Here is a 26,035-nt window from a genome sequence, read left to right on the forward strand (position 1 = left end):
ACTATTTTATATCAAAACAAAATTCACAGCTCAAGTGGCAGCCCTCTTCTAGTCCTTACTAATGCTAGAGATCAAAAGAGCAGCACACAGGTCAACTCTGAACACAAGATAAATTGCATAAGTGTGCATGACACAGTAATTAAGGACTAGAAGTGTGGCTGGATTTCCTTTGTTTAGGCTTCACACAAATCACTCTCATTTTCTTCACATGGCACCTCTGTAGCCTGAAACATAGAACTGAGAATTTCTGATGTAGAGAAATGTATACAGACTATATAGATTACAGAAGTACTGTGTACAAATTGATTTTTTATTCACAAGCCATGTCTGTTCTTCCTTCACAGTGTGCATATGCTATTCCATTAACTGTAATGTGACATAGTGGGGACATCAAGCACTTTAAGTTCCTCAAGGTTCACATCATCCAATGATCGGCAAACAATATAGATACTGGAAAGCATAAGCATACAGTAAAACTAAATTCTTCGTTGAGCCACTTCTCAGGATAAATAGAGCAGTTACATGGTTGTAAATGCTTATTTGCCATTAGGAGTTTCTGCCTTGTGCTCTGGCAACTACTGTTCTTGCTTTACAAAAGAACAGTCAAAAAGTTCAAAATTAATAGCAGTGAATTCTCAAGAACACATAAGCAAGTAATGTACTTTTATAACTTGCTTACTGTGGAAGGTAAGTATTCATACTATTTGCTGCTGGGGACTGAAAACAATTCCCACTTGCCTAAGTGGATAAAAAACAAACAAACAAACAAAAAAAAACCTCACAAGGTGTATCCAGGAAACATTTTTCTAGAGTGACAGTAGTACAGACAGACTGAATTATGGATTTCATCAGGTCCTTACAATGTGGTTGTGCCCTATACACGGCATTCTTTGTCTTTTCTTCTCTTTTCCTCTTTCTGAAAGTGTACCAGTAACTACACTGAAGTGTACAGATTCATAACTAATTATCCCTTTTCAGACACTAAATTTGAATGAGCTTTCCAACTCAAACCAAATTGTTCCATCCCCTACTTTGCTCATACTCTAATGCTCCAGTAATTTTAGAATGTATGTTTGATGCTCACACTTAGTAGGCCAATAACTAACACTGATTAATTGCCAGAGTCCTTTGGCTTTAAATTGGTTTTTTCCAAGTGGGAGTTAAACTTTTAACCAAATGGTAAAGAGGTGATATATTGGGCTCTGTAAGAATTCAAGTGAGGTCTGGAGGGGATTATTAGTTGGGTTCCATACCAGTTTATCATACTTTCTTCCTATTAGTAGGAAATAACTGTGAAGCTGGCATTATTTTTAATACTTATTGTTAAGGAAAGAAAATTCCAGGGCTTCCCTAGTGGCGCAGTGGTTGAGAGTCCGCCTGCCAATGCAGGGGACGCGGGTTCGTGCCCTGGTCCGGGAAGATCCCACATGCTGCGGAGCGGCTGGGCCCGTGAGCCATGGCCGCTGAGCCTGCGCGTCTGGAGCCTGTGCTCTGCAACGGGAGAGGCCACAAGAGTGAGGGGCCCACGTACTGCAAAAAAAAAAAAAAAAAAAAAAAGAAAATTCCACAAATTGTTGACTGTGGCAATAGCCTCAAAAATTTGATTCACTAATTCTGAAGCTTAAAAATTTTAAATCATATAAATCATATACTAAGATCAATCCAGATCACAAGTGTATTGAGATATTGTATAACTGAATCCAGAGTTATATTACAAAGATTCACATTTTGAGATATCTACCTGTTGAGTAAATATCCTATAATAAAAAGTATCATCAACACGTTAGGAAAGCACTATCATAGCAAAAATGAGTACATTTATTGTCATAAAGAATCAACTTCAGATAGGCTTCACTGGTACTCATCTGAATTTTAAGTGATTAAAAATGTGTCTCATAAAGAAACATATAATGTTTAAATAAAGAAATAGAATGATAATACGTTTTGAGAGAAAAAAACTGTGAAATGACGTAGGTCATATTTTAATTGAATATTTAATAATGAGCACCTAATTTAAAGAAAACCAGAGTATGTTATAGGAAATCTTACAAGGAATTCACTTTCACCTTTTCTTTTAAATGTTCTGAATGATTAGGGGAAAAAAAACAAAAATAAGAGAAAACATGTCTTTTTAGTAAAAGGTAAACAAAATGTATGATTTTAAAATCTTCTAAGTAAAATTTTATTCTCTATATAAAGGCATTTCCTATCCTAAATCAATTGACAATTCACAAAAATTAATGGATTTGTTTTCTCCTAGTTGTATTAATAACATACACCACAGACGATGAAAACTTAACAAAATGAAGAATATTAAAATAAAATAACAAAAAAAGGGAAAAATATATTTATGAGGTATTCCCCAAAGAACAGAATGGGTAGAAGGAAGAAGGGAAGTGCTTACTAGTCTAATAACTATCTTCCGATCTTTTGATTTGCACTTTAAGGCTTGAGATGGCACTATTAAAAAAAAAAATTGGACCGAGTGACCTAATTTCAAGAACATAGTAAAAGGTATTAAAATAGTAAGGCTGAAATTTCACTGAAGCCTTTAAGAAAAGTCGAGTGAATTCAATTTCATCCTCACAGAACTAGTTGGCTGTAAAATAAATGTGTTCCCTCTACTTCGCATATGCACAGTTGTGGAGAGTATGGCCTCTGTAGCCAGACTGTCTGCACTTGAACCTCAGCTCTGACGCTTTGTAAATTGTGGGGCAATGAGCAAGTTACTCAACTCCACTGTGCAACACTCTCCTCATCTACAGAATGAAGACAATTACAGGTGTTCTTCATAGTGCTGTTGGACCTATTTAATAAGTTAATATATATAAAATACGTTTGACCAGTGCGTAGAACACAGCATGCAGTATAAGTTTACCTATTATTTATGTATTATCCAACTATAATTGAATCTCCATGGGGGAAGACATGTGTGTCTTTTATTTTGCTGCTTCTCCAGTGCCTAAAACAATGCCTTGCATATAACCACATAATTGGCATAAGATAATCACTCATTGAGTATCTGCTCTCTGTAATGTTAACTGTATTACCTTTGTGTGTGTAGTTATATGTATATATGCATATACATATCATACATACATATGCACATACATACACACACATTAGTTTCTTATTAAAGAAACATTAAAACATTAAAGAAAAAGGCAAGAAATTTTTGTAACAAGGTAAATTTTAATGCTCCTGACCTAATAGTACGCCCATTGGTTTGGAAAAAAATCGGCATTACCATCTTTTGTCCTTAATCCCCTATAGAAAAGCCATCTCTCTATCTAAAATTGGTCCTTGTGTTCAACAGTTAAATACACCAAAAAGCAGATTTAGATGCAATTTTTAAAAAAGCAAAACAAAACCTTTACGTTCATGCCATACTTATTGCCATTTCCCTGAACAAAAGAACTGATTAACTTGCCATTTTTAATATAGGGGGTCAAATGTAAAATTAGCTCAGGAAGCTTAGAAAGGTACTTCTTAGGAAAGGTCTATTCAGCTGTTATACTCCGTTGTCTAGAAATTCTGACCAAAGGACAGAAAAGAAGTTTCTTTTCCCAACATTGATGAGTTAATCCTGTGTTATTACCCTAAAATATAACCACTTCCTACAGCCCACTGGATACATATATAGTTCCCAGGCTACTCATTATGTATTTTATTACATGACTCTTTAATTTTTTTAAGAAAATAAAAAGGCACAGTGAAAAAAAAAAAAATCCTTGATATGTCCATGGATTTGTGTTGATGCAAAGTGTTGCATGCATACATAATAATAGTTGGTGAAGAGTCACTCAGAGCTTGGGACCAGCCTTGGTTACAGGTTTGGCAGTTTCCATATGCCAGGAGAAATCAAACCCATTGGATCTTTGTCAGACCAATTATGCCACTGTGTGTGAAAATCCACTGAGACTGTCCTTTGAAAAGAGGGATTATTAAGCCTACATTATTAATGTTTCAACTGACTCCCCCCACCCCTTAACCCCTATTCCTTTTCATTTGGACTTTAATGCTGAAAATATACTAGACATTTAAGACTAAATATTAGCATCATCATTTTAAAAGACTACTGTTACATTTGTGGAACAATTTCTGGACTATTTTATACGAATATTGATTTTACATTAATTAATATACCTACATGCACTTATATTGGTTGGCAAAATTAAAATAACTAAGATGTTATGTAATATCACAAATCCCTGTGAAAACTGAAAATTGCAAAAAACATTCAAAGATATGCATAAAAAGTTAGATATAATAAGCTAAACAATGAACTTCAAATTTTATGCACATGCATACATGTTATAGATTCATATTTTTTCACAAAAGCTATAGCAACTGTACCAATTTTTCATCAGTGCCAAGAACACATCTAAAGGGCTGCCTTTTGGAGCCAATCTGAAAAGGGAAAATGTTCTTTTAAAATGGAAAGTGTACCTTCCTTCCTATGAATATACCAACTGTGGTGAATGACAAGCTCATGAAGAAACAATGGTCTATTCCAATGTGTTCTGCTCAGACCAAGAATAGAATCTGCTATGGAGTGACGTGTGTATCCCCAAAATTCATATGCTGAAGCCCTGACATCCAATGTGATTTACTTGGAATTAGGATCTTTATGGGGCTAATTATATCAGAAGGGTAAGGCCCTAATCTGATAGAACTGGTGTCATTAGAAGAAGGGAAAGGAACACAAGAGCTCTCTCTCTGTGAATGTGCTGGCACCTTGATCTGGGACTTCTAGCCACTAGAACTGTGAAAAAGAAATTTCTATGGTTTAAGGCACATAGTCCATGGTATTTTGTTATGGCAGCCCTTTTTGCTGAGGATACATCGCAAATATTGTGGACTAGAACGAAATGCACATAAAAGCCTAAATATATATATATATATATGCAAATTCAAATCTATCAAGACTACTATATCAATAATAATTCTCAGATTTGTAGAGAGAACTATGTCAGAGAAGAGTTGACTGCAGGTAGCTGAAGGCCCCTGTTTTACATAAAGAGGATGGGACCTAAGAGGTTTTGTTTGATTTTATTCCCCAGTTACATGTGTCACATGGAAAAAATAATAGAACCTGCCTCCTGGAATTGTTAGGAGGAGTCAATGTTATAATGTGGTACACGTCGTTGCAGAGTGATTGGCACAGAATTAAAGCTCCATAAATGATCGCGCTTAATGTTAGAGGCCGGACATGAGAAGTGAAAGAAAAACTCCCAGGAAATATTGTATGGAAGAGGAAAGGACTGTTAAAAAGTAGTGAATTTTTTAAAGTATCAAAATGGATACAAACTATTTTAAGTCTTTCCTAAACTACTTGCTTTACAGCAATAAGCTATTTCTTCTCCTTTTTCCTATCGAGATGTCATAGGCTCTGAAATGACTTCAGACAAAACCCAGTGGCTATTGCTCTAAGGACAGCACACACCCTAGTTGCACCTTGATCGGGGATCAGCATAACTCTGAAGAAATCAACCAGGATAAGAGAACATCAGAGGCTTCAAACAAGTGATTGTGACAAAACAAACAAACAAAAACCCCTGAAACCAAAAACCTTTTAAAAATAATGGATAGTGAAAATACCCCAAAAGTGTACAATAAATGCACTTCAAGAAGGGCTTAGGGAAATTCATGGATAAGGAGAAGTACTATCTTAAGTTTCCGTGGCGTTTTACAAGTCCCAAATGTTTTATGTGACCCTCATAAGCCCTGTCATGTAATCAGAGCAGGGGTTATTACGTAAAATGACACCAGATGAGTTTGAGAGGCTTCAGGACTTGAAAGGACTTACATAGGGTGCACTGGCCAGTTAGTGAGAAAGCCAGGGCAAGAAGGCAGATTTTCCTATAACCTTACTAGGCTTCAGTTTTCTATTTTGCCAGAGGCTGTCAAAAAGCAAACCAGTAAGCAGAAGTTAGGAATTTCAGGGGCTTTAAACCTCATGTTTTGTAGTCTTACCTACCCTCTGCAATCAGAATTGAAAAGGGGGAAGTGTTAAAAATTCAGGTTTCTGGGATATAGTACAGACCTATTAGAACTCAATTTCTGAGAATGGAATTAAGTTAGGATAAGAAACAGCTACATGGCAATAATGTGGCAAGCATCAAGCATTTTGATTACAGTAATCTAATAATAATAGTAAGGAGAAGGTGAGTCTATTGCCATGCAGTGGTTGTACTTTTTTTTTCCTTTTTTTCTCCTTCTTTGTTTTTCTCTTTCTCCCAAAAGTACAGGGGTAGAAAATGAATGAAGACAGAGCACTTGGACCTGATACTCTAGGCTGAAAACAAAACCCAAACCAAAGCAAAACAACTAGTAGAAATGGGAGAAAGTAAATGTTTACTACTTTTTAACACCAGTCTTGCAATCATATCAAGCCTTGACACTTAGTGTCATCCTTCTGGTCACCAGGGCCCTGGGCCAAAATCAAGGCCACATACATTTGCTTTTGTTGGGACTGAATATTCTTTTCTGCTATAATCTCACCTTACCTCCTGACTCCCAGCTGGAGTCCAAGACACTTGGTGCCTTAACAGAGATCTCAGTCTTCTAAACTACTGAAGGCTGTTCATTCTTCCTCATGGCTCTAATCAAAATCCTCATTTCTTAAGAACTATTGATCTTTGTGAGGTACTGACCTAGTTATCTGCTTACAGCAATTTACACCCAGGTGTGCCCAAGACTGAACCAACTCCTTCAGAGGTCATTTGCAATTTACAAGAGGTGCCGCTTAGAATCTCTGGACTTCTAAGGACTGCTTTTAATTTGCAAGGCATTTCTCAGCTTCTACCTCACTGCCCACCACTCCCCAGTAAGGGCATATTCTTTCTTCTAGACCTCTTTCCTGAGTACACCAAGTACACGTTTCTCTTTACAGATATGCTAGACTCTCATCTTTAAAAACGACTTCTCCTCAGGGGCAGTCAGAATGAAAATGGGGAAAAAAGATCCATTATCAGTGAGCATAGGTTGGTACAGTGATTGAATAATACCTGCAGGACTATATAAATTGATGAATACAGAGACTTATGCAAGCGTTCGGGTGTGTGTGTGTCCATTTTTCCTTGCAGATGAGGATCTCCACAAAAATCTTGAAAACCCATGTGTCTGCACACTTCTGCACAGCCCCTCAAAATATATCAGAAGTCTGTTGTGTGACCAGTGCCTCCCTCACATGTTTGCTTTAGTTTTATCTTTTTTAAGGGTTTGGTGTTTATAACACCACCAAGAAGAAGCGAGGAGGGGAAATCAGAGAATTATTCATTTGGTACAGAAACAAGTCATACATCTTGCAGAGAAGGCAGGGACTCTAGCCAACCTAGCAGGTAGTCTTCTGTCATGGAGACACCCACCCAGCAGGGAAAGAAAATAACAAATTAGGAGTTCTTAGAGACCAATATAAAAGGGTCATACCACAGTCTGGTGATCCCATGTGGATGGATTTTCAGTCTACCTAGCAATAAAGCCCAGGCCCTTTGTTCATTCATTTGTTCCACAAGTACTTTGGGGGTGTCTCCTATATGCTGAGAACTCTAGTAGGCACTGGGAATGCCACGACAGACAAGACAAACTTGGGGGCAGTCTCTCTGAGCTTCATGTATCCCTTGCCTTATGTATATTATTTTTGCACAGAGGATAAGGGCCTTATTTTAGCCATCATTTTAATTACAAAGCCTTGCATGGTGTATAAAAGATATCGCAAATCAATCTATTCTCTATAAAATAAATGGATAAAAAAAAAGTCACACACATCCAAGAAAAGCGTTTTGCAAAGTTACAGATAGAAATTATTCCCAGAGAGCTATTTCAAATTGTGGGATTACTTCTGAAGGATCTCAGTTGTTTTTCTAGAGATAGGCTCAAAAATTAATTAAGATTAGAGTGATTTACCTAGTTCTTGAGGTTTGTTTGTTTGTTTTTAACCACATATGGGGTTGTTGTTTACAAAGTAGGGTAATTAATGAGATCTCCAAATTATACCCAGAACTCTTTTTTTTTTTTTTGGTAGTATAAAGTGTAGTTTGTGACTGGAAAAAGTTTGAAAAGCTGGGCCTTTTCTAATTCTTTTGGGAAGAATTTACCTAGGTAAGTCTAAAAATATAGTGTATTTGAAAGCACAAATTTCACCACCTTCCTCAAATGCTTTCAGTACTTTTGAATTCTGACTGGCTATTTCTTCAAAGACTTGATAAAGTTCTTAGCTAGTTCCATCAGAGTGCTGAAAAAGCTGTTCATTACTCTGGTTTGCTCACCTCAGAAATAATAATGGTGCTTTTTTTTCACTGATTACGCTGAGAAGCAAACATGCATTCAATGCTTTGACCCTTAAGAAGCATAATGCAAATATAATCTATAATCATCATTTTTCTGCTCTGTAATCTTCTTTTTAATATAGTAATTTCATGAGGACAAAGACTCTATCTTATTTTTCTTTGCATACCCAGTACCAGCTTATATTAATTGTGTTAAAAGAAAAAAACTTTATTTAAGCCAGTCTCTAACATTCCCATATTCCTCTTTATTTCTTTTATTATTATTATTATTTTTTGCGGTATGCGGGCCTTTCATTGTTGTGGCCTCTCCCGTTGCGGAGCACAGGTTCCAGACGTGCAGGCTCAGCGGCCATGGCTCACAGGCCCAGCCGCTCTGCGGCATGTGGGATCTTCCCGGACCGGGGCACGAACCCGTGTCCCCTGCATCGGCAGGGGGACTCTCAACCACTGCGCCACCAGGGAAGCCTCATATTCCTCTTTAGATTTTGTAATGGAGAAGGAAGTATTGTCTTGTCGTTTTAAATAAAATATCCAAATGCTAAAATATATAAGGTGGGTGGGTTGCTCTGAGTTTATCTCCAACTCTCCACAGAAACCTCCCTACATGGCAAATTCCAGTAACTGAAAAGGAGACCTGAGGAGGAGGATGACATCTGGGAGCAAGGGGTTGGAGCAGAGAGAAATCTGGAAGTCTGTGCAGGGATAGGAACCAGTGGCGAAATGCTCAAAGATTTAAAAACAAACAGAGGAATGATAACAGACTTCTCAAAAGCTTGTTGCTGTTGATTATTTTGATTCAGCTGAAAAGCACACTAAAATCCTTGGGAGTCTTAGTAATTTTGTTGTTTTGATTTATTATGTTTTTCTAATCATAACAGTAAAATAACCACTGTTCCCTACCCCGAACAATCTAGAGGGATGGTTCTCAATCCTTTTCAACTGCTTCCACAAAAAGACAAATTTTTTACATAGCAACCAAAAGCAGGAAGACACACAGGCACACAAACACAACTGAAATAAAGACTGCACAAGACGATATTTACCCTTACTACATGAATGGTGTACTTGAAATTTTTCTGCTTTATTTCATATCTTTCGAATTGTGGTATGGTAGAAACTCACAAATTGATTCATGTCCCAATAGTGTGTTGCAACCCAAGTTTGCAAAATTCTGCCTTAGAATGGTCCTTGTGAAGGTATTCATAAATACCCCCTCCATGTGGTTACAGATTAATTTATCCCCAAATTCTGGACTTCTTTTTTTGGTCTTTTGGTCTGTAATTTGTTTTGAGTTGATGTGATTTGTTACAGGATTTAGTTTAAGTATATATCTAAGGAACTTTACTACTTGGGATGAGGAAACATAATATTTCCTAGAAGCCAAAAGTGGAATGAAGTTTTTTCACCCGTTTCTTACACTGGTCCTTGTGCTCAAAACAAAATGAGAGGTTGATGAAAATTAGGTTTTATTCAGGAATTTCACTATATTCTCAGTGATATTTCTGAAAATTTCTATTTTGCAAAATTAAATAAACAGCTAATAAAATAAAAAGCCTGAAATACATGCACTGGTGATTTACATGGGTTAGTGTGCATTTCCTATCATTCCACAATTTAATGTTGTTCCAGTATATATTTACATTTCATAAAGGGCTTTTATATTGACAATAATTCACCAAAAATTTCTCAAGAGTCTTGAATTCTTAGTATTTCCAAACTTGGGGAAAACTTTAATAAGGCAGATGATATGATAAATATAAAATTATCGAAGTTTTCATATGGAACACTTATTTTTAAGCACATAAACACATACAACATAACAAATAGAGACATAAAAATATAAACAGAGAGAGTTAGAGGGACCATACAGAGAATTCTTGACTTACTTAGCAAATCACTATTTATACAACTAAACTTCGGCTACCTGCTTTCTCAAAAATATATAACGTGCTGAATTCTCAGAAGCTGCTTGAACTTATGTTATCTGACATCAAATAGAATAGCCTTCAGATAAATGTAGTCCACAAAAATAGGTAGCCACATATTCCTTCTGAATGTGACCACAGTGACTTCAGTGAATCTAACTTAAAGGTTCTAAATTTTCTTAAGGAATTTAATAACAACAGCAACACAAATCTTAAAAATTCTACAGATATTTTGGTCAGTATTTCAAGATTAAGGAAAAACCAGTCCATTGGCAGTGCCTGTGGTAAACACAAAATAAATCTCTCAAGTTTGTCTTACAGACAATAATTTTTATAAATATTGCTCCAAGTCCTTGTATACACATGTGTGGGAGCAAACACGCACAGTGGCATTTAGAAATACACCCACACAATGCAAAGGAGACACCATCCTTCACTCTGACAGACCTATCTCCCTGATCTGGAAAAGGCTTTGATTATGTAACACTTTAAAACTATTGATCAATTTAGGATTTTATACAAAGTCATTTTTTAATGTATTATAGACAAAGACTTCATAGACTTAATTTTTCTTGGTTTACACAAAGCCAGAGTCTTAAAATCATTGTTGAAATATGCTTTTGGTTTTTATTTTAAAAAGACTTCACTGTTAAGTTCTGCTAACCACCATTCTGAGAAAGGAATTCCTGGTGACTTAGACATCCGTTAGTAGCACATTTCTTTATTAATACTGTTTCTTTTATATGTTTATTTCAATACTATTTTTCCTTAAATGAGAAAAAAACAAAACAAAAAACCTTGAAAATCAGATGCACAACAAGTGGGACAAGCAGTGATTGGCTGACACCCCACGGCCAAGGGCAGGCTCCAGCAGGTTGCGAAGTAGCAAGGTCATCAGAGTATGGTGCATAATGGAGCATCATATTAGAGTGGAATTCAGCCAAACACAGTAATGTATGGATGCAGACGCATCTGAAAGAAGGAAAATAAAGATTTATGCAGGTCAAAAAAAAATGCTATGAAGAAATTTCCCCAATGGCTTATGCCCAATTGGAATGCTGTGATGGAGGTTTTGGAGCAGAGAAATTTTTATTTGCAAATTATGTGTTTGTAAATAATAAATATGTTCAGGGGGAAAAAAATTAACTTGTCAGATGAATCCTACTTGGAAGCTTTAAAAGTTTTTTTTGTTTTGTTTTTACACAGCATTAGAGTTCAATAATCTGGAATTTAGTTCATCACTAAATTACAGAAAATAAACCTTTATTCCGCCTTTAAAACATTAATTCACCAGAAGTGATAATTAAGACTAGTTTTAGTGGTTTCAGCTCAGTTCTTCTTGGAATGTGATTTCTCCCACAACACTAATGCTAAATAAAGCACTGTGTAATGTTCTGAAACATGGTCCCTGCTTTAGAAAAGATTCTAAGGGCTTTTAAAATAAATAAGAAAGAAAAGCAAAGCTGACTCAAGATATATAGATATAGATATAGATATATATAGATATAGATATATATAGATAGATATAGATATAGATATATACACACACACACATATACAGAGTCTACTATTTCTATAGAGTCATAGTAAATAAATGGATATACAGCCTTGCTAACAGCCTAGCAATTGGTTATATACAATTTAAACATAAAGCTCTAAACAATTATTATACTAAATTTTCTACATAACCTCCACTACCATCCTCTTTTAGGAAAAGAAATGATGTTAAAATGTCTGAAAGCATTGGGGGCTATGGTGAAGCAATGGTTTTGTTATATTATAGTTAGTTTTAAAAATAGTTCACATTTTATTTTTGAAATTAATAAATTCAATCTTTTATATTTTATCAACAGGTAAATTTAGAATCTAAAATGCTATACTGGTTAACTGCATAACAAGGAAGCAATTCAATTGAAAAATAGCAAAACGTCACATTCTTCTATAAATTTTCTAGAAAAAAAATTTAGAGGAAATGTTAGTTCAGAATTGTGTGTTAAGGATGTTAATAAAGTAAAGTGCATCTACACAGTTGGCAAAATGCAAAGGAGCATAGAGCCAAAGGAATCATCACTATTGATGGAAAAGGTAAAAGATTATCCCAATTAGAATGCATAGAAAGTTTCATAAATAATGTATAGAAAGCTTTATTCATTTCCATTACAAATATGTTTTTACTGAGGATATATACTAAATGCTAGGTAGAAGCTTATATCTACTGTGATTGTTCTGCTAAAATGAAAAATTCTCTCAACTTGTTGAATATATGTTCTAAACCATGTTAAGTTACTTTAATGTCCATCATCATTTGCTATCTTACATAAGAGGAAAATAACTATGAATAACTATGAATTTCTTTTAATCTATCAAATTTGGATTATAATTTCCCTGATTTTACAGATATAAACTAGAGCCTAAAGCAGAATTATATACTATTGTAAAAAAATCCATTTTAATAGCCAAATATATAGCTATACATACATAATTAAACCTCAAGAGATTTCTGTCACTATTGAAATATATACAGAAAAAGAGAGAAATTCAATTTTTTTTCCTACAGGTAGCATGATTAAAAAAAAAAAACGAACATTGGACTCTCTGCACTCCATGACTTGGACTCTAGTCCACATTATACCCCTAATAATCTTAATGATATCAATCAAATTAACTTTCATACTAGGCCTCAGTTTCTTCTACAAAATGAGGGGGTTGGTTTGGTTGATATCTTTTAATTCTAAAATGTGATAACTTAGTAATTTTAGATACAAACATTAAGCAATTGATTATGACATATATTATGTCAGTTTTATATGTGTTTAAGTTCAAATGTTTCCTATGTATCAATGTATGAATATCACAGGAAATAAAAGCCTAATGGAAACATAGTTGGTTTATATGGAAACATCTGTGTATGTATGTGTGAGAGAGAGAGAGAGCTTGATATATATTTACCACATGTGCATGCTTTTCAGCATAAGAGATATGTACTTACTCAAAGATAAAAGATAACAAGAAAGAATGATTTTGCTATAGTTGTCCAGCTGCATGATTTACTTAGAACCCTGACTTAAATTGACTTTGTGGTCTTATGTCAAAGTCAGTAATTGACTTAGAAGTTTGGGGTAAGATTCAAATGGTCATACCTGGACTTCAATAAAAATTTGTATATTCATTAGAGATAAATCAGTGGATGACCCTTTCCTTGTTTCACAGACATCCAGAAAGCCAAGTATTGTTGCTTTAGTAGATACCTCCTGACTAAAGACACAGCCTAACTTTCATCAGTTATTAGTCTCTTGCCTATGATTTCAGGTCGTATGTAACAAAAATCTCAACATATGCAGATTCATTGTGCCTCTTGAAAGTGTCCTTGGTCATAGACAGGAGAATCACATTGTAGAAGTTATTTTTATAGAATTAAAGCTGGAAGCTGTGGTTGGCATTTCCACTATAATACATATGGTGTAATATACATTCACAAATAAATTGATATTCAGTTTTCTCAGTGCTTAGAACTCTAATAGATGATGGCAAGTCATTATTTGTTTCCGAAATGGAAGTAATTAAAAAAAATAATTTCTGCCATAATTTTACTAAGTATACAATGAATAGACTGAACACAGTTTGATCAATTAAAGGGAACTTTATTCAGATGACATGCAGAAGTTCCTTAGGCAAGAGAAACTGTCACTGGAGTTAATATGAATTTTTCTTGAGTATTTCAGTATCAGCTACAAATGGCTTTTTAAATTAATGTTTATTCAAGCTGTATCCTCTATATGCTTGCAGAAATAAAGTACCTTACTTTCCATTTACTAAATAAGATGAAATTCTTACTTGCCAGTTCATTATCTAAATAATATTATGGCAAGGATAAGCTCAAAAGAACTTGAAAATAATATGCAAAGTGGGAACTATACTTTTACATTGCCTATTAATCTTTTGGAATTATACTATTTTTAAGAAAATTGAAAAATACTTAACACATAGTAAAATAAATAGAAAAATAGAATGATTCTGGCTTCATTTCACAAGTCAAAAGCACAGCTGAACTTCCAGTTCACAAAACTTTAACAGCCACCAAGACCGGGTTTACCAAGTAAAGGGAGAATGAAATGGAATGGTGTACACTTAATGCTGTCAATGATCCCCATTTTTCTCAACTAGACAGATTATTAAGTTGAGAACAAGGGCTTTTGTTTGAATTGCAAAGGTATGAACTATGAAAACCTGCGCTACGTAATCAGTTTTCCTAATGTGTGAATTTCAGAAATAATTCCGGCATCTCTGCAACACATTATCTCCTAGATTCTGCCCAAGAGTAACTATAGAAGATTGATTTGAATGTCTCTAGAGCCTATGAAAACAAACCAAAAAGAAGGGGAGGGGGGCATTATTTACAAACTTTTATTTCTACAAAGCTGTTTAACTCATTATAATGTAACCATTAAGAGGACTTAGGAGCAACACTTCATACCAATTCTCATGAAGATAAGAACACTGTAAAAGACATCATTTCCATTATATCACAAGTAAAGAACTATGATAAGAAATTCAGGAAAAATATAAATAAAAAAACGCTTTACCTCAAATAAAATCTCATATTTTTAATTAATCCCTACTGTAAGAAATTAAAAGACAGCAACCCTCAAGATTTTCTTTAGATAAATTTGGCATTAAAAGGGAGAAATTATAAGAAAATGCTGCATTCTTTTTTTTAATTTTATTTTTCAGTTTTAATCAAGGAAAATACAGTTTGGCAATGTTTAAAAACTAAACGTAATATTTTTAAAAAATAAATATAGAAAATCATCTATCTACATTACAACAAAAATGAGAACAAAAAAGATCCTGTTTATTATGTGAGATGTCTAAACAGAACGTAACTTTGTAAATGGATCCCTTGTCTCCTGACAGCAATATTGAGGAGATGAAGCATATCAATTACTATTACTAATTACATTAAGGGGAGTGTATTTCATTTGCCTTTCTTTCATTTTAGGTCAGCTATTTATTGTGGTTAAAACTTTATTCATCTTTTGAATGCCTAACAACACAGAAGTTTTTCAAAGTCACTTTTAGCAAAGTGCATGGTTTATTTCAATGGCTTTGTAGTTTTTCTCTTCTGGTATATGGATGTCTTTGCTGAGTTAAGAGACTAACACCATACATTAGTTTATTTATAAGCATATCACTTTGCCTTTTAAACAGGATGCCACAACAGTCTTGATATTGGCTGTTTTAAATATTCAAGAATATAGAGCTAACCCCATTTGATGAGCTAAATAAAGCTTAATGACAGCACAGAACATAGGAAGTGGTTGCATAAAGTATCAATAAATCTGCCACTTGATATGTCTACTCAAAATTTTAAGATTACATAATTTAGAATGCCACAGGACAAAAAGTCCTATTAAGATGACAGTGGAGAAATAAGTTTTCTGCAGAAAAATCTCTTCACATGCTTTTGCATAACACATTACCATTTTCTAAATAAATTTCTACAGATCTTTATTTGTGGGTGTTATTATAACTAACGTTATAAAAGTGCTGTTATTTTTAACTGGAATCGTCCTTGTTTACAAAACAGATAAAAGCACCAAAAACAAAACAAAAATCTTCTAGTTCCAGGTAAAAGCAATAACACAACAACAGATATACTCTCCACTTGCTATATTTCAGTTTAAAAGAAATAACTCAGGCTCACGTGCATGAAAAGACATCTTTTTGAAAGTCATTTAATTCAGTGTAGTTCAAACCTGTGTTTTCTTGGATTGATTTGATAACTGGATATAAAAGCATGTTGTCTTTCTCCTTATCCAAATACCTACAGTAAACTACTATATATCAAAGACATTTCTTTAGAAAGTTGATTTTTTTAAATTATGACAATAAAAATTAATATTTATCTCTTTTCTATAATATCTTTATTGAGCCCATCAATAACATCTTCAATGAGGCTATAAAATAACTTTTTTCTTCGCCTTAATTATTCTAAGATCTCACATTCCACATGCAAAACATATTTAATAGAAAAACTGTTATTGGATATTAATTGACAGACATAAATGTGTTTCTTGAGATGTTCTGGTGGTAAGAAATATGTGACGTTTTATTAGCAGAGTTGCTACAGCTTTAGACACAGAATTTTCCAAAAGGTTTTTATTTGTTGTGTGTCAAACCTTGATGGGCGTGAAAAGTAAACTTTCTGAGTTATACACACACACACACACACAGACACACACATATTACATGAGCAAAACTTTCAAAAATAAATTTTATATTTTTTGAAGTTCACCTCAGAATACACTTTTTTTTTTTACTGTTGCCACATTTCACTGAATAATAACTGTGTCAAATATTCCATAAAGCCTTTATAGTCTCAGTATATCACAATGCACATCAAAATATTCTTGCACACACTGCATCAAACATGAACATTTTTGTTGCTTGGCTTAAATAATAAATGGTTCATGTAATTTACTTTTGCTTATGAACTTTTATTACCGAATACAAATAATATAAAGGCCGACTGCATATCCTTATAGAAGCCTAATTGTATAGATACTTAAATAATAAAAATGTAGCTTTGCATGGTATTTGCATATCATTAAATACTGTAAGTCAGCATTTTGTCAAAGTAGTCAGTTTTTCAATATCTCGGACTTAGTACTTCATTTGCATAAATCAGCATCTGCTGATATATATAACATAGTTAAAACTTTTATAGTGCCCAATTTGCATAGACAGCAGAAGTAACTTTAGAAATTTTGTCTTTGGATACAATTATCCACTTAGTAGCACAAAAGAAAATAATTTCAGGTTAAAACTAGCCATCCAAACAATACTTACATATTTATCTGGAAACAGAGAATGTAGAACGAATTAGGATTGTCAAGTACTAAGAGAAGTGTAAAACACTGCCTACAGTGTTTTCTTTAGTAACTTAGTAAACTCTGGTATAACATGCAAAATACAGTGGTGTACCTTTTGTACATGGCCTCTACTAAATAAATGGTGTATGAACTACACCAACACTAAATTCCTGCTATTAAAACGTTAACTAGTAGCTTTAAGAGAGAAGACAAAACTTTGCAGAAGATGCTCTGTCTCAGATACTTAAATATATTTGGGATGCATCTTACCTGTTTGCTGTACTTGTTATTGGTTTGACAGCTGTACTCAGAGCAGTGATCTGATCCAATTGAAATGTTGTCTCCTGCTCCCACAAATGTGTTAGCTGGTGGTAGATCTTGTACGGCCTGGTGTTTTTTTCCTGCAGTTGGTGATTGGGGGTGAAGCTGGACAGTAGGCAATGGGGAACTAGATTTGTAATGCCTGGCCAGGTCAGGACTGCCAGGCCCACCGTTAACTGATCGGTATCGGCCCATGCTTGGGCTGTCTGACAGCTTCTCATTGACACTATCATACCTCTGTCCATTTGGTTTAGAAGCTTCTACAGTGACAATGCTGCTGTAGAGAGGCTGCTTAGATTTTTTGTTTCTCTTGTCCTTTTTAGGCTTTTTAGATTTGTCATGCTGTTGCGGTGTAAAAAAGTCTTCGTGATCTTTTTTGCCGGCTTCATAGCCATTTTTATTTTTGGACCGGCAATATCTTGCCATCACTACAATTAAGATGATTAGAATCACCGTCATAATTCCAGCAACAACCCCAATGACAATACTGAGTCTCTGTTTGCTTATTTCATAGCTTGGGTCACCGGCTATATCCTGGGTGAGTGGGGTGTGCAAACTTCTGGCTATCTGGGAGTCAATCACAGTTGCATTAGAAACACTTTCATTGACAAACACATGCACCAGAGTCGTGGTAGACTGGGAAGGCTGGCCACTATCATTCACTTGCACCACCAATCTGTGCAAGCCATAATGCTTTTGGGTGAGTTTTCCCACTAAGGAAACCACACCACTGGTGGAATCAATCTCAAACAGCTTGAAGGGATTCCCTCCCACAATGCTGTAGTTAAGGTCTGCATTGATGCCATCATCGCTGTCTGTTGCCAACACCGTAGCTACTACTGTCCTGACATTACTTGAAGGTGGCAGTAAAGTGTAGGAAACGTTTCTGGGAAGGGTAACTGTGGGGGCATTGTCATTCTCATCCATCACAAAGAGAGAGACTGTAGCTGTTGCGGATCTGGGAGGATCTCCCCCATCCACAGCCTTGACTCTGAATGTGTATGTGGTCTGATGTTCCCGGTCAAAAGACATTGTGGAGTAAATGGTCCCCGTGTCATTTTCAATGGAAAAAATATTACTGTTCTCCTCTATGTACAGACTCATCTCCGCATTGCGCCCCTTGTCAGCATCCATCACTGTGACCATTCCCACGGGACTGTTGGGCTGCAAGTTTTCTTTCACATAAAAGGTAAAGACGTCCTGCATAAACTTAGGGTCATTGTCATTCTTGTCAGCCACCTGCACAATCACTGTGGTGCTGCCCTGTAGCACCGGGATGCCTTTGTCTTTGGCGTTAACTTTAAACTCATACCTGTCAGTCTGCTCGCGGTCCAGCACCGTATTGACGAGGACGTCCCCAGAATCTGGGTCGATGGCAAAGATCCCCATCACGGAAGAGTCCAGCGAGTAGGCGATCTCAGCGTTTTTCCCGCTGTCTGCGTCTGTCGCCAGCACCGTGGCTACCCTCTCGCCAGGGATGTTGTTCTCGGGAAAATATACCTCCACCACCGACTGACCGAAGACGGGCGGGTTGTCATTGGTGTCTCCCACCTTGACAATCAGGGAGTTGTTGCTGGAGAGGCTGGGACTGCCCGAGTCCACCGCCACTATGACCACGTTGAATTCCCGGGTGGTCTCATAGTCCAAAGGGGCCGAGGTGTGCAGGAAGTACTTTTTCTTGTTCTGGTCGCCCTCTGTGTCACTGGCCGGCTTGAGTTGGAAGGGCACATCGCCCACCACGGTGCAGGTGACCACTCCGTTCTCGCCTTGGTCTCGGTCAGACACCTGTACCAGGGCGATGGGAGTGTCGACCAGAACGTCCTCGGCCACGTTGGCCACCCCGTCCTTTAGTGGGATACGCCCGATCTTGCGGATTTCAATGGACGGCACATTGTCGTTCTCGTCCTTGATATTAAGGACCACCGTGGCCTTGTCGGTCTTGGGGGGCTGCCCGCGATCGCGGGCCATGACGGTGAAGCGCAGCTGGTTCACTTCCTCGCGGTCGATACGGTGCAGGACACTGAGCCAGCCGGATGTCTCGTCGAGGCGCAGCAGGCGCCGCACGGACTCGGTAGCCGCCCCGAACACGTACTCGATCTGCCCGTTGACCCCCACGTCCAGGTCGGCGGCACGCAGCTGCAGGATGGGGGTCCCCGGGGCGCTGTTCTCCGCCAGGTCAGCCTCGTACACGCTCTTCTCGAAGCGGGGACTGTTGTCGTTCACGTCTGTGATAAGTACCCGCAGGATGGCCTGGGAGGAGCGAGGCGGGTCGCCACCGTCGCGTACACGCAGGGTCAACTCGTAGGAGTCTCGCTGTTCGCGGTCCAGCGCCCCCTTCACGATCAGCTGCGGCTGCTTTTCGCCATCCGGGGTGTCAGCCACCTGCAGTTCGAACACGCTGCTGCGGCCGCCGGTGCTGGTCCCGCCGCCGCCCTCTGGTGCGTCCAGCCGCCTCTTGGAACCACCCGGGCCGCCGCCGCTCGCGCCGTTCCCGCCGCCCCCGGGGTAGGGGGCGCTGTCTGCAGGCCCGGCGCGCCGGCCCTCGCCGCCGCTGCTGCCGCCCCCGGGTTCCTGAAGCAGCTCGTAGCGTTCGATGCCGTTGCGGCCGAAATCACGGTCGGTGGCAGTGGGCAGCAGGTAGAGAGTGCCCACTGGCCGGTTCTCCTCCACCGTGAGCGTGAGCACGGGCGACGGGAAGGTGGGCGTGTTGTCGTTGATGTCGAGCACGATGACCCGACCCTCGAACAGGTCCACCCAGCTCTGCGAGGGCCCGATCACCGATACCTCGAAGTCCAGGAAGCACTCGTTTTCGTCGAAGATCATCTGACACTGGGGTAGCTTCTCGCGGTCGATGCGCCGCTCGCTGGTACTCAGCTCGCCGGTGAGGTTGTCGATCTTCAGGTACTCCGAGCCCGACTCGAGGCTGAAAGTCACCTCACCGGAGCCGGTCACGATGCCCAAGTCCGAAGCGACGTTGCCGATGCGGACGTCTGCTGGGCCCTCCTCGGCCAGTCGGTACCGGAGGAGTTGCTTGGCGGCCGCCAGGCTTACCGAGAGCGGCAAGAGGAGACAGCAGCCCAGGCACCAGGCGCGCGCCCATCCCATGGTCCGCATCCTCAGCATCTTCTCCTGCTGCTGCTGCTACTGCTCCTTCTAATCACGGCCCCCTAGGCGCCCCCCTGCTCCGGGGCCGGTCGCCTGCCCTCCTCCCAGTCCTCTCCCCTCTCTGTGAAGGGAAGAAGCGAGAGGGAGAAAAGGGAGGGGGCAAGAGCAACGTCCAGAGTCGGCCAGGGGGGACCAGCGAAAGATCCTTCTTTTTTTTCCTCCTGCTTCCTCCTAAAGTTATTGTTTCATAATTCATGCAATGGGTGCTAATCGCCCGCTCGCCAACCGCCGTTCAGTCGCAGTACTCACAGTTCACGGGACACTGAGCGCCGCGGACTCGGAGCCCGCCCCCCGCCCCCACAGAGTCATCACCGCAACGCGCAGAGGATCCCGGGCTCCCGTCCCCGCTCTGTCGGATGGGGCCGGAACCGGTCTGTCAGGCCGGCGGTGGAGCCGGGAAGCAGCGGGGAGCGAGCCTGCAGCCTCCCCGCCTGCCAACCCCGCTCGTCTTTGCTGCTACTCGAGTTGCGTCCAATTCACGTTCCAGCCACTCACTCCAGACCCAGCTTCTGCTCCGGCTGCCCCGGCAAACGTGAGTCGCTTCCTGCACGAGGTGCTAGGGCTAGCAACAAGCCAGTCTCAACTCCGACTCCGCTCAGGCAGCGGCGGAGCCAGTCAACAGATCGAGAATGAAAAATCCCGGCAGGTCGCTTCGGGCACCGTGCAGTGGAGACGACACGAGTCACACAGCGGTCCGCTTCAGGGTTCCCCCCGCGCGCGGAAGAGCAGCCAGAGCCATCTTCAGGGACGCCCAGATAGTCAGTCCCTTCTCACCCCAGAGAGCTCGGGTTTCTCTTTTTTTCTTAACAACTCTGCGCAAGGTCATTAGTCACGAAGCCGTGACTGAAACCGCAGCAGCCTTTCGCCCGCGGGGGTGAAGGCTGAGCAGTGCGCACCGCGCGGTGCCCAAGTTTGGGTTCGCAGCCGCAGAGTCTGTGCCTTTCCTCACCTGCATTCGGCCCGCATGTCAGAGCACTGGGATCTGCAGCGCTGTGCGCGATTCAGGGAGGAGATTGCAGCCTCCCTCTCTCCCCGCTCTCTCTCGATCCCTCCCCTCCCTCCCTCTCTCCTCCTCCTCTCTCCCCCCTCCTCTCCCTTCCCCTTTCCCCTTCTCCCACTCCTCTCTCCTGCACGCTCCCTTCTCCTTTCTCCCAGTCCCAATGCAGGCAACTCGAGCTGAACTTGATCCCTATGCAGTTCAAAGGTGAGCAAACCAGGCTCGGTGCGCAGGCGAGGTTGGCCTGGCGAAAGACCCCAGCCGGGCTCTCCCAACGGCAGTTAACAAAGACGCCCAATTCTGTCCGGATTTCCGAAGAAAAGCAAAAGGCATGGGGGGGTGGGGGAGAGGAGTCAGAGGCAGCTGCCAAGTAGCTTTAAAAAAAAAAAAAAAGAAAGAAAGAAAAAATCCAGTTTGCCAAGGGGATAAAAAGTGCCAGTCGGTTGTTGCCTCGGAAGTGCCCTGGCACGGCGGGTGAATTCCGCAGTTGTCTCGTCCCCTTTGGTCTGGAGAGTGGTGCGGGCGCTCCCGCCGCCCCTTTGGCTGCCACGGCTCAAAGGCACTCAGTGGCAAGCGGGAAGCTCCCGCTCGCTACCCGCGAGCCGGAAACCCGCAAGTTTGCCCAAAGTGGTGGTTGCTGCTGGGAGCTCACTGCCTCGCTCGCGGCTCAAGCATGTCCCTAACGCTGCTGCTGCTGCGGCGGCGGCGGCAGTAGCAGCGGAGCCGCGGAAACTACACACTAGCAGTGAAGGAGGGAGGAGTACCGGGGGGAGGAGAAAGGAGGGAGCCGTAGCCAGCCGCCCCGCTCCGGAAAGCCCAGCTTCAGCTCCGGGGGCCACTCCAAGTGTGCACAACCCCATCAAGTCCCCCATAAGCCAAAACTTGCCCCTCTCCCTCCCCGGCGAGTGCAGCCGCTGCGTTCTGGGAGGAACTTGCTTTCCCTCCCTGGGGCTGGTAAATTTCCTTCTCGCTCTGACTAATGCCGAGTGTGTGTGTAAGAGCGCCGGGAGTGTGTCAGCAAACGTTTCTCCTTCTCCCCCTTCTCAGATGATGTTCCCCACCTCCCGAAGTGTCTCTGGTTCGCGAATTAGCATCTTGGTTAAGGCTTGGTCGGCTGTGGCTTCGGGGACCCCGCGTGCACCCAGGGAGCCACGCTGGTGTTCTGAGAAACCATGATGGGCTGCAGTGGTTAAGAGAGAACAGCAAACTCCAGAGAGTGGTAGAGGGATCCTTTTTTGGGAGCGCAGAGTTAGGAGGGCTCGGGTTGGCGGGGGGCGCGGCTGTCTTTGTTTAAATGCTTGGTATCCCTGTCGTCGCGCTTGCTTACGGGGGTAGACCGTGTGTGTGCGCGCGCTTGGGTAATAAACACATGTTGGAAGCCTCGATATTATGTTCTGAGCAGAAAACTGCAGCCTTTAGTAACTGGCAAAGTGTAGCGTCACCTATCTGGATAAAAGGGAAATAAACTTTAATGGCAACTTTGTGTACCTAAGTGTCCCTAGTTCCTTTTCTCTCCTTCTTTTGACTTTGTGCCACTTGATCGTACATGGTATTCCCCCACGCGAGGCTTCCCCAGTTTTCAGTCACGGCCACCGCAGCCCGCCTCATCGGATCTCAATTTTGGTCGTGTTTTCTGAAGTGCAGCCAGTTACTCTTCATTTATTTCAGCGGCTGTTAAACAAGGGGGCCCAGCCAGGATTGGGGGGGGGCGGTTTTAGGTGGGCAGGAGATATCTGGAGAGAATTCTTTCCACCTCAAAAAAGAAAAGGGGCTACTGCTAGGTTTTGGTTGGTCCTCAGCTCGTCTGCACAATTTATAGGCATTGAAGGGCCTCCTCTTAAAGGAAAATTTAAAGCGAAAAGAAGCAAAGAGAAAGAAAGACGTCCAGAGTGGGTACTCTGCTTTTACGAGACCTATGTGAGGCGGCAGCATGATATAAAGAAGACAAACACCAATAAAGTCTACGAGCAGTTGTAGCGCGCGGTTGTTTAGGCGGGTGCAGCCAGGAGGAATGGGGGAGGGGCGGCAGAGATTTCCAAGCATTCCCTATGGGGGACCGTAAAGGTGCGGAGGAAGGAAGCGTGTGTGGTATGTGCCAGGGAGCGGGCGGGTATTTTCCAGTCTGCTAAAACAGCAGCACTCTGGGGGTAGCGGCTCCCCCTCCGAGGCCAGGCCGGGAAGGCGGCCTTCCCGCTCCTCTTCCCCATCCCCTATCCCCCACTTCCTACCCTCTCGCCGCCACCAGAGCCTCTCCGCTCTGTATCTGCAACATCAGCGAGAACAGCCCGGCGCGCAGACTCAGTGCGTACCGCCGCAGTCTGAAGGCGGGGGGCGGGGGGCGGGCGCCGCAGCGCCCCAGAAGCCGGCTAAGTGTCAGTAACGCCAAATTCCCCTTATATCTGGCAAACTCTGGTTTATCAAAACGCCTGCCTCCCTGCGACACCCGGTTCCATTTTTCCAGCGTCCAAGGCGGAAGACTGAAGCCAGTCCACTCCGCGGCCTTGCGCCCGCGCGTTCCACTACGCGGCAATATGGTGCAGTGCACTCACTCCCCTCGCCGCCTTTACTAAGATTTTGCAAACTTCAGGCAGCCGCATGGGCAGAGACGTTGTGTACTCCCTCTTGCCTCGCCAGTCCATAAACTTGAACAAGCCCCTGCGAATCTTCAAACATTCGCCCGCCGCTGCGGCGCGCAGTCTCCAGGCGCGCACCAGCGAAGGGCTAAAGAGTGAGCGACTTTTCCCCAGCGCGCTGAAATTTCCTTCCCAGTTGAACGGAGGTGGGGGGCGGGGGGAGAGCTCGTCCTTCACAGCGGAGTGGTTTCCTCATTGCAAGCGGGAGGTAGTCTCCAGCCCGCCCTTCCTACTCTCATCCCTACCAACTCCGCCGCCAAGCCAAACCAGCGTGGGAAATGGGTGCGACGTGTGCTGCATGGAGAATTGCGCGGCCAGACTGCTGAGGCCTTGAAGCCTTCTGGACTTCCTCCCTACCCCCACGGTCCCCGGCTCCGACCTTTACGCCGGAGCAGCCAGGAGTGTTGGCAGATTTGCCTAGCCGTTTGGTTCTTGGGAAAGGGAACGGAATGGGCGGGGTGGGGTTGTGGGCGAGGTGAGGGGAGCCCTCGGGGTGCCTTGCCGCGGCCGAATCTCCCAGTCCTCTTCCGCCCCCTGTCTAGGGACTAACACTCCAACTCCAGCCTCCAGCCGGCGCGGAGGATGAATGGAGGCGAGATGCCGTCTTCCCCACCCCCGCCCCATTTCCGCAGTCTTAGAGCCAGTGTCTCAAGTGCTCAGCAATTTCATTAAACGCAACCGGGGGGACCGGTACAAGACCTCACCAAGGGAATATGATATCCGGCTTCGCTCCCACCCACAAACCCCGCCCGGCTTTTCAGACCCGAGGCTGCGTTTATCTTCTCAACCTGAAAGGGTTCAGAAGGAAATGGGATCGAAAGTGTAACCGGCTGCAATAAATTAAAGAGACCGCTGCTGCTACTGCTACTTTTGCGGCCAGAATTGAAGAGACGAAACGAGATCAGTGTCCTAAAACCTTAGTTCCTCAGATAGGACGTCATCGCTTGTATGAACCAAAATGTTTGAGAGACTTTGAAATGTTGGGGATGTTTGTTTTTCTTTTTTCCTTTTTTTTTGTTTTAGGACAATAAAAAGAAATGTCCCTTTGAAACCTAGGTTAAAAAAGAAAATTGATTATAGAAATACCATCCCATTCTAATAGACATTTTATAAAAGCTCGGCCAACGATTTTTTTCCATGCCAAATATTTTAGCCTAACTTACAATATCCGGTAGTTTTTGGTTTTTACTTTTTAAATATACCAACTAAGCTTGCTTACTTGAAACTACTTTGCAGTTAAAACATTTCAGTGACTGAGCTGAAAAATAGCATTCAGGATCCGTGATGTAGTTTAAGCCTCAAGAAGAGACAGGAAGCGGAATAACAACGACAACAAAAGTTTATGGGTTAGAATGAATTACAAAGAAGTAGGTGTCGGAGATATAATCTCTGGGGGGCTTTCATTTATTATAGACGCTGTATTTACGATAATACAAGAAAAAGGTTAAATACAGTAAACATGATAGCCAGTTCTGGAAAGAAATGTAAAGCAGTTTGACGGGAAGGGAGAAAGTGACTCAAGAACGCCACCAAGGGACAAACTGAGGAAATGACACCCCTACATCCTCAAATTCATTGACCTTTCATCTTTTTCAAAAGGGTCATCTGTATCCAATTACATAGGTGTAAAGTTTTTGAACTCTTTACGATCAATCATTTCTCCAACTACTTCTGTTAAATTTGATATTTTAGTCTTCTTTCTCTAAATAATTATCAAAAATGACGTCCCTTAAACCTATAACATTTCAAACAGTAAATATAACCATTGTCTTACAGCAAGTATGATTCTGATTCTTGGGACTGAGAAACTATAGGCATATTTTGCAGTCTT

At 41.2% G+C, this 26,035-nt stretch overlaps 1 protein-coding gene across 6 annotated transcripts in view; it reads right to left on the reverse strand.

Annotated features, from left to right (window-relative positions):
- Nucleotides 1–21,411, reverse strand: part of PCDH7 (protocadherin 7) — a gene marked incomplete at its 5' end in the record, with an annotated part of 409,595 nt that extends 388,184 nt beyond the window's left edge. For 5 of the 6 annotated variants that reach the window (XM_082652844.1, XM_082652843.1, XM_082652846.1 and 2 more), the window contains one exon: nt 17,359–20,532. In XM_082652844.1, coding sequence (XP_082508970.1) covers nt 17,359–20,532 — 3,174 coding nt within the window. Of the gene's footprint in view, nt 1–17,358 lie in introns of all 6 variants that reach the window. The other variant, XM_082652842.1, reaches the window with a different exon arrangement.
- Nucleotides 21,412–26,035: the final 4,624 nt, after the last annotated feature.

Source organism: Grampus griseus (assembly GCF_964374135.1).
Source record: "Grampus griseus genome assembly, chromosome: 4".
Lineage (NCBI taxonomy): Eukaryota > Metazoa > Chordata > Mammalia > Artiodactyla > Delphinidae > Grampus > Grampus griseus.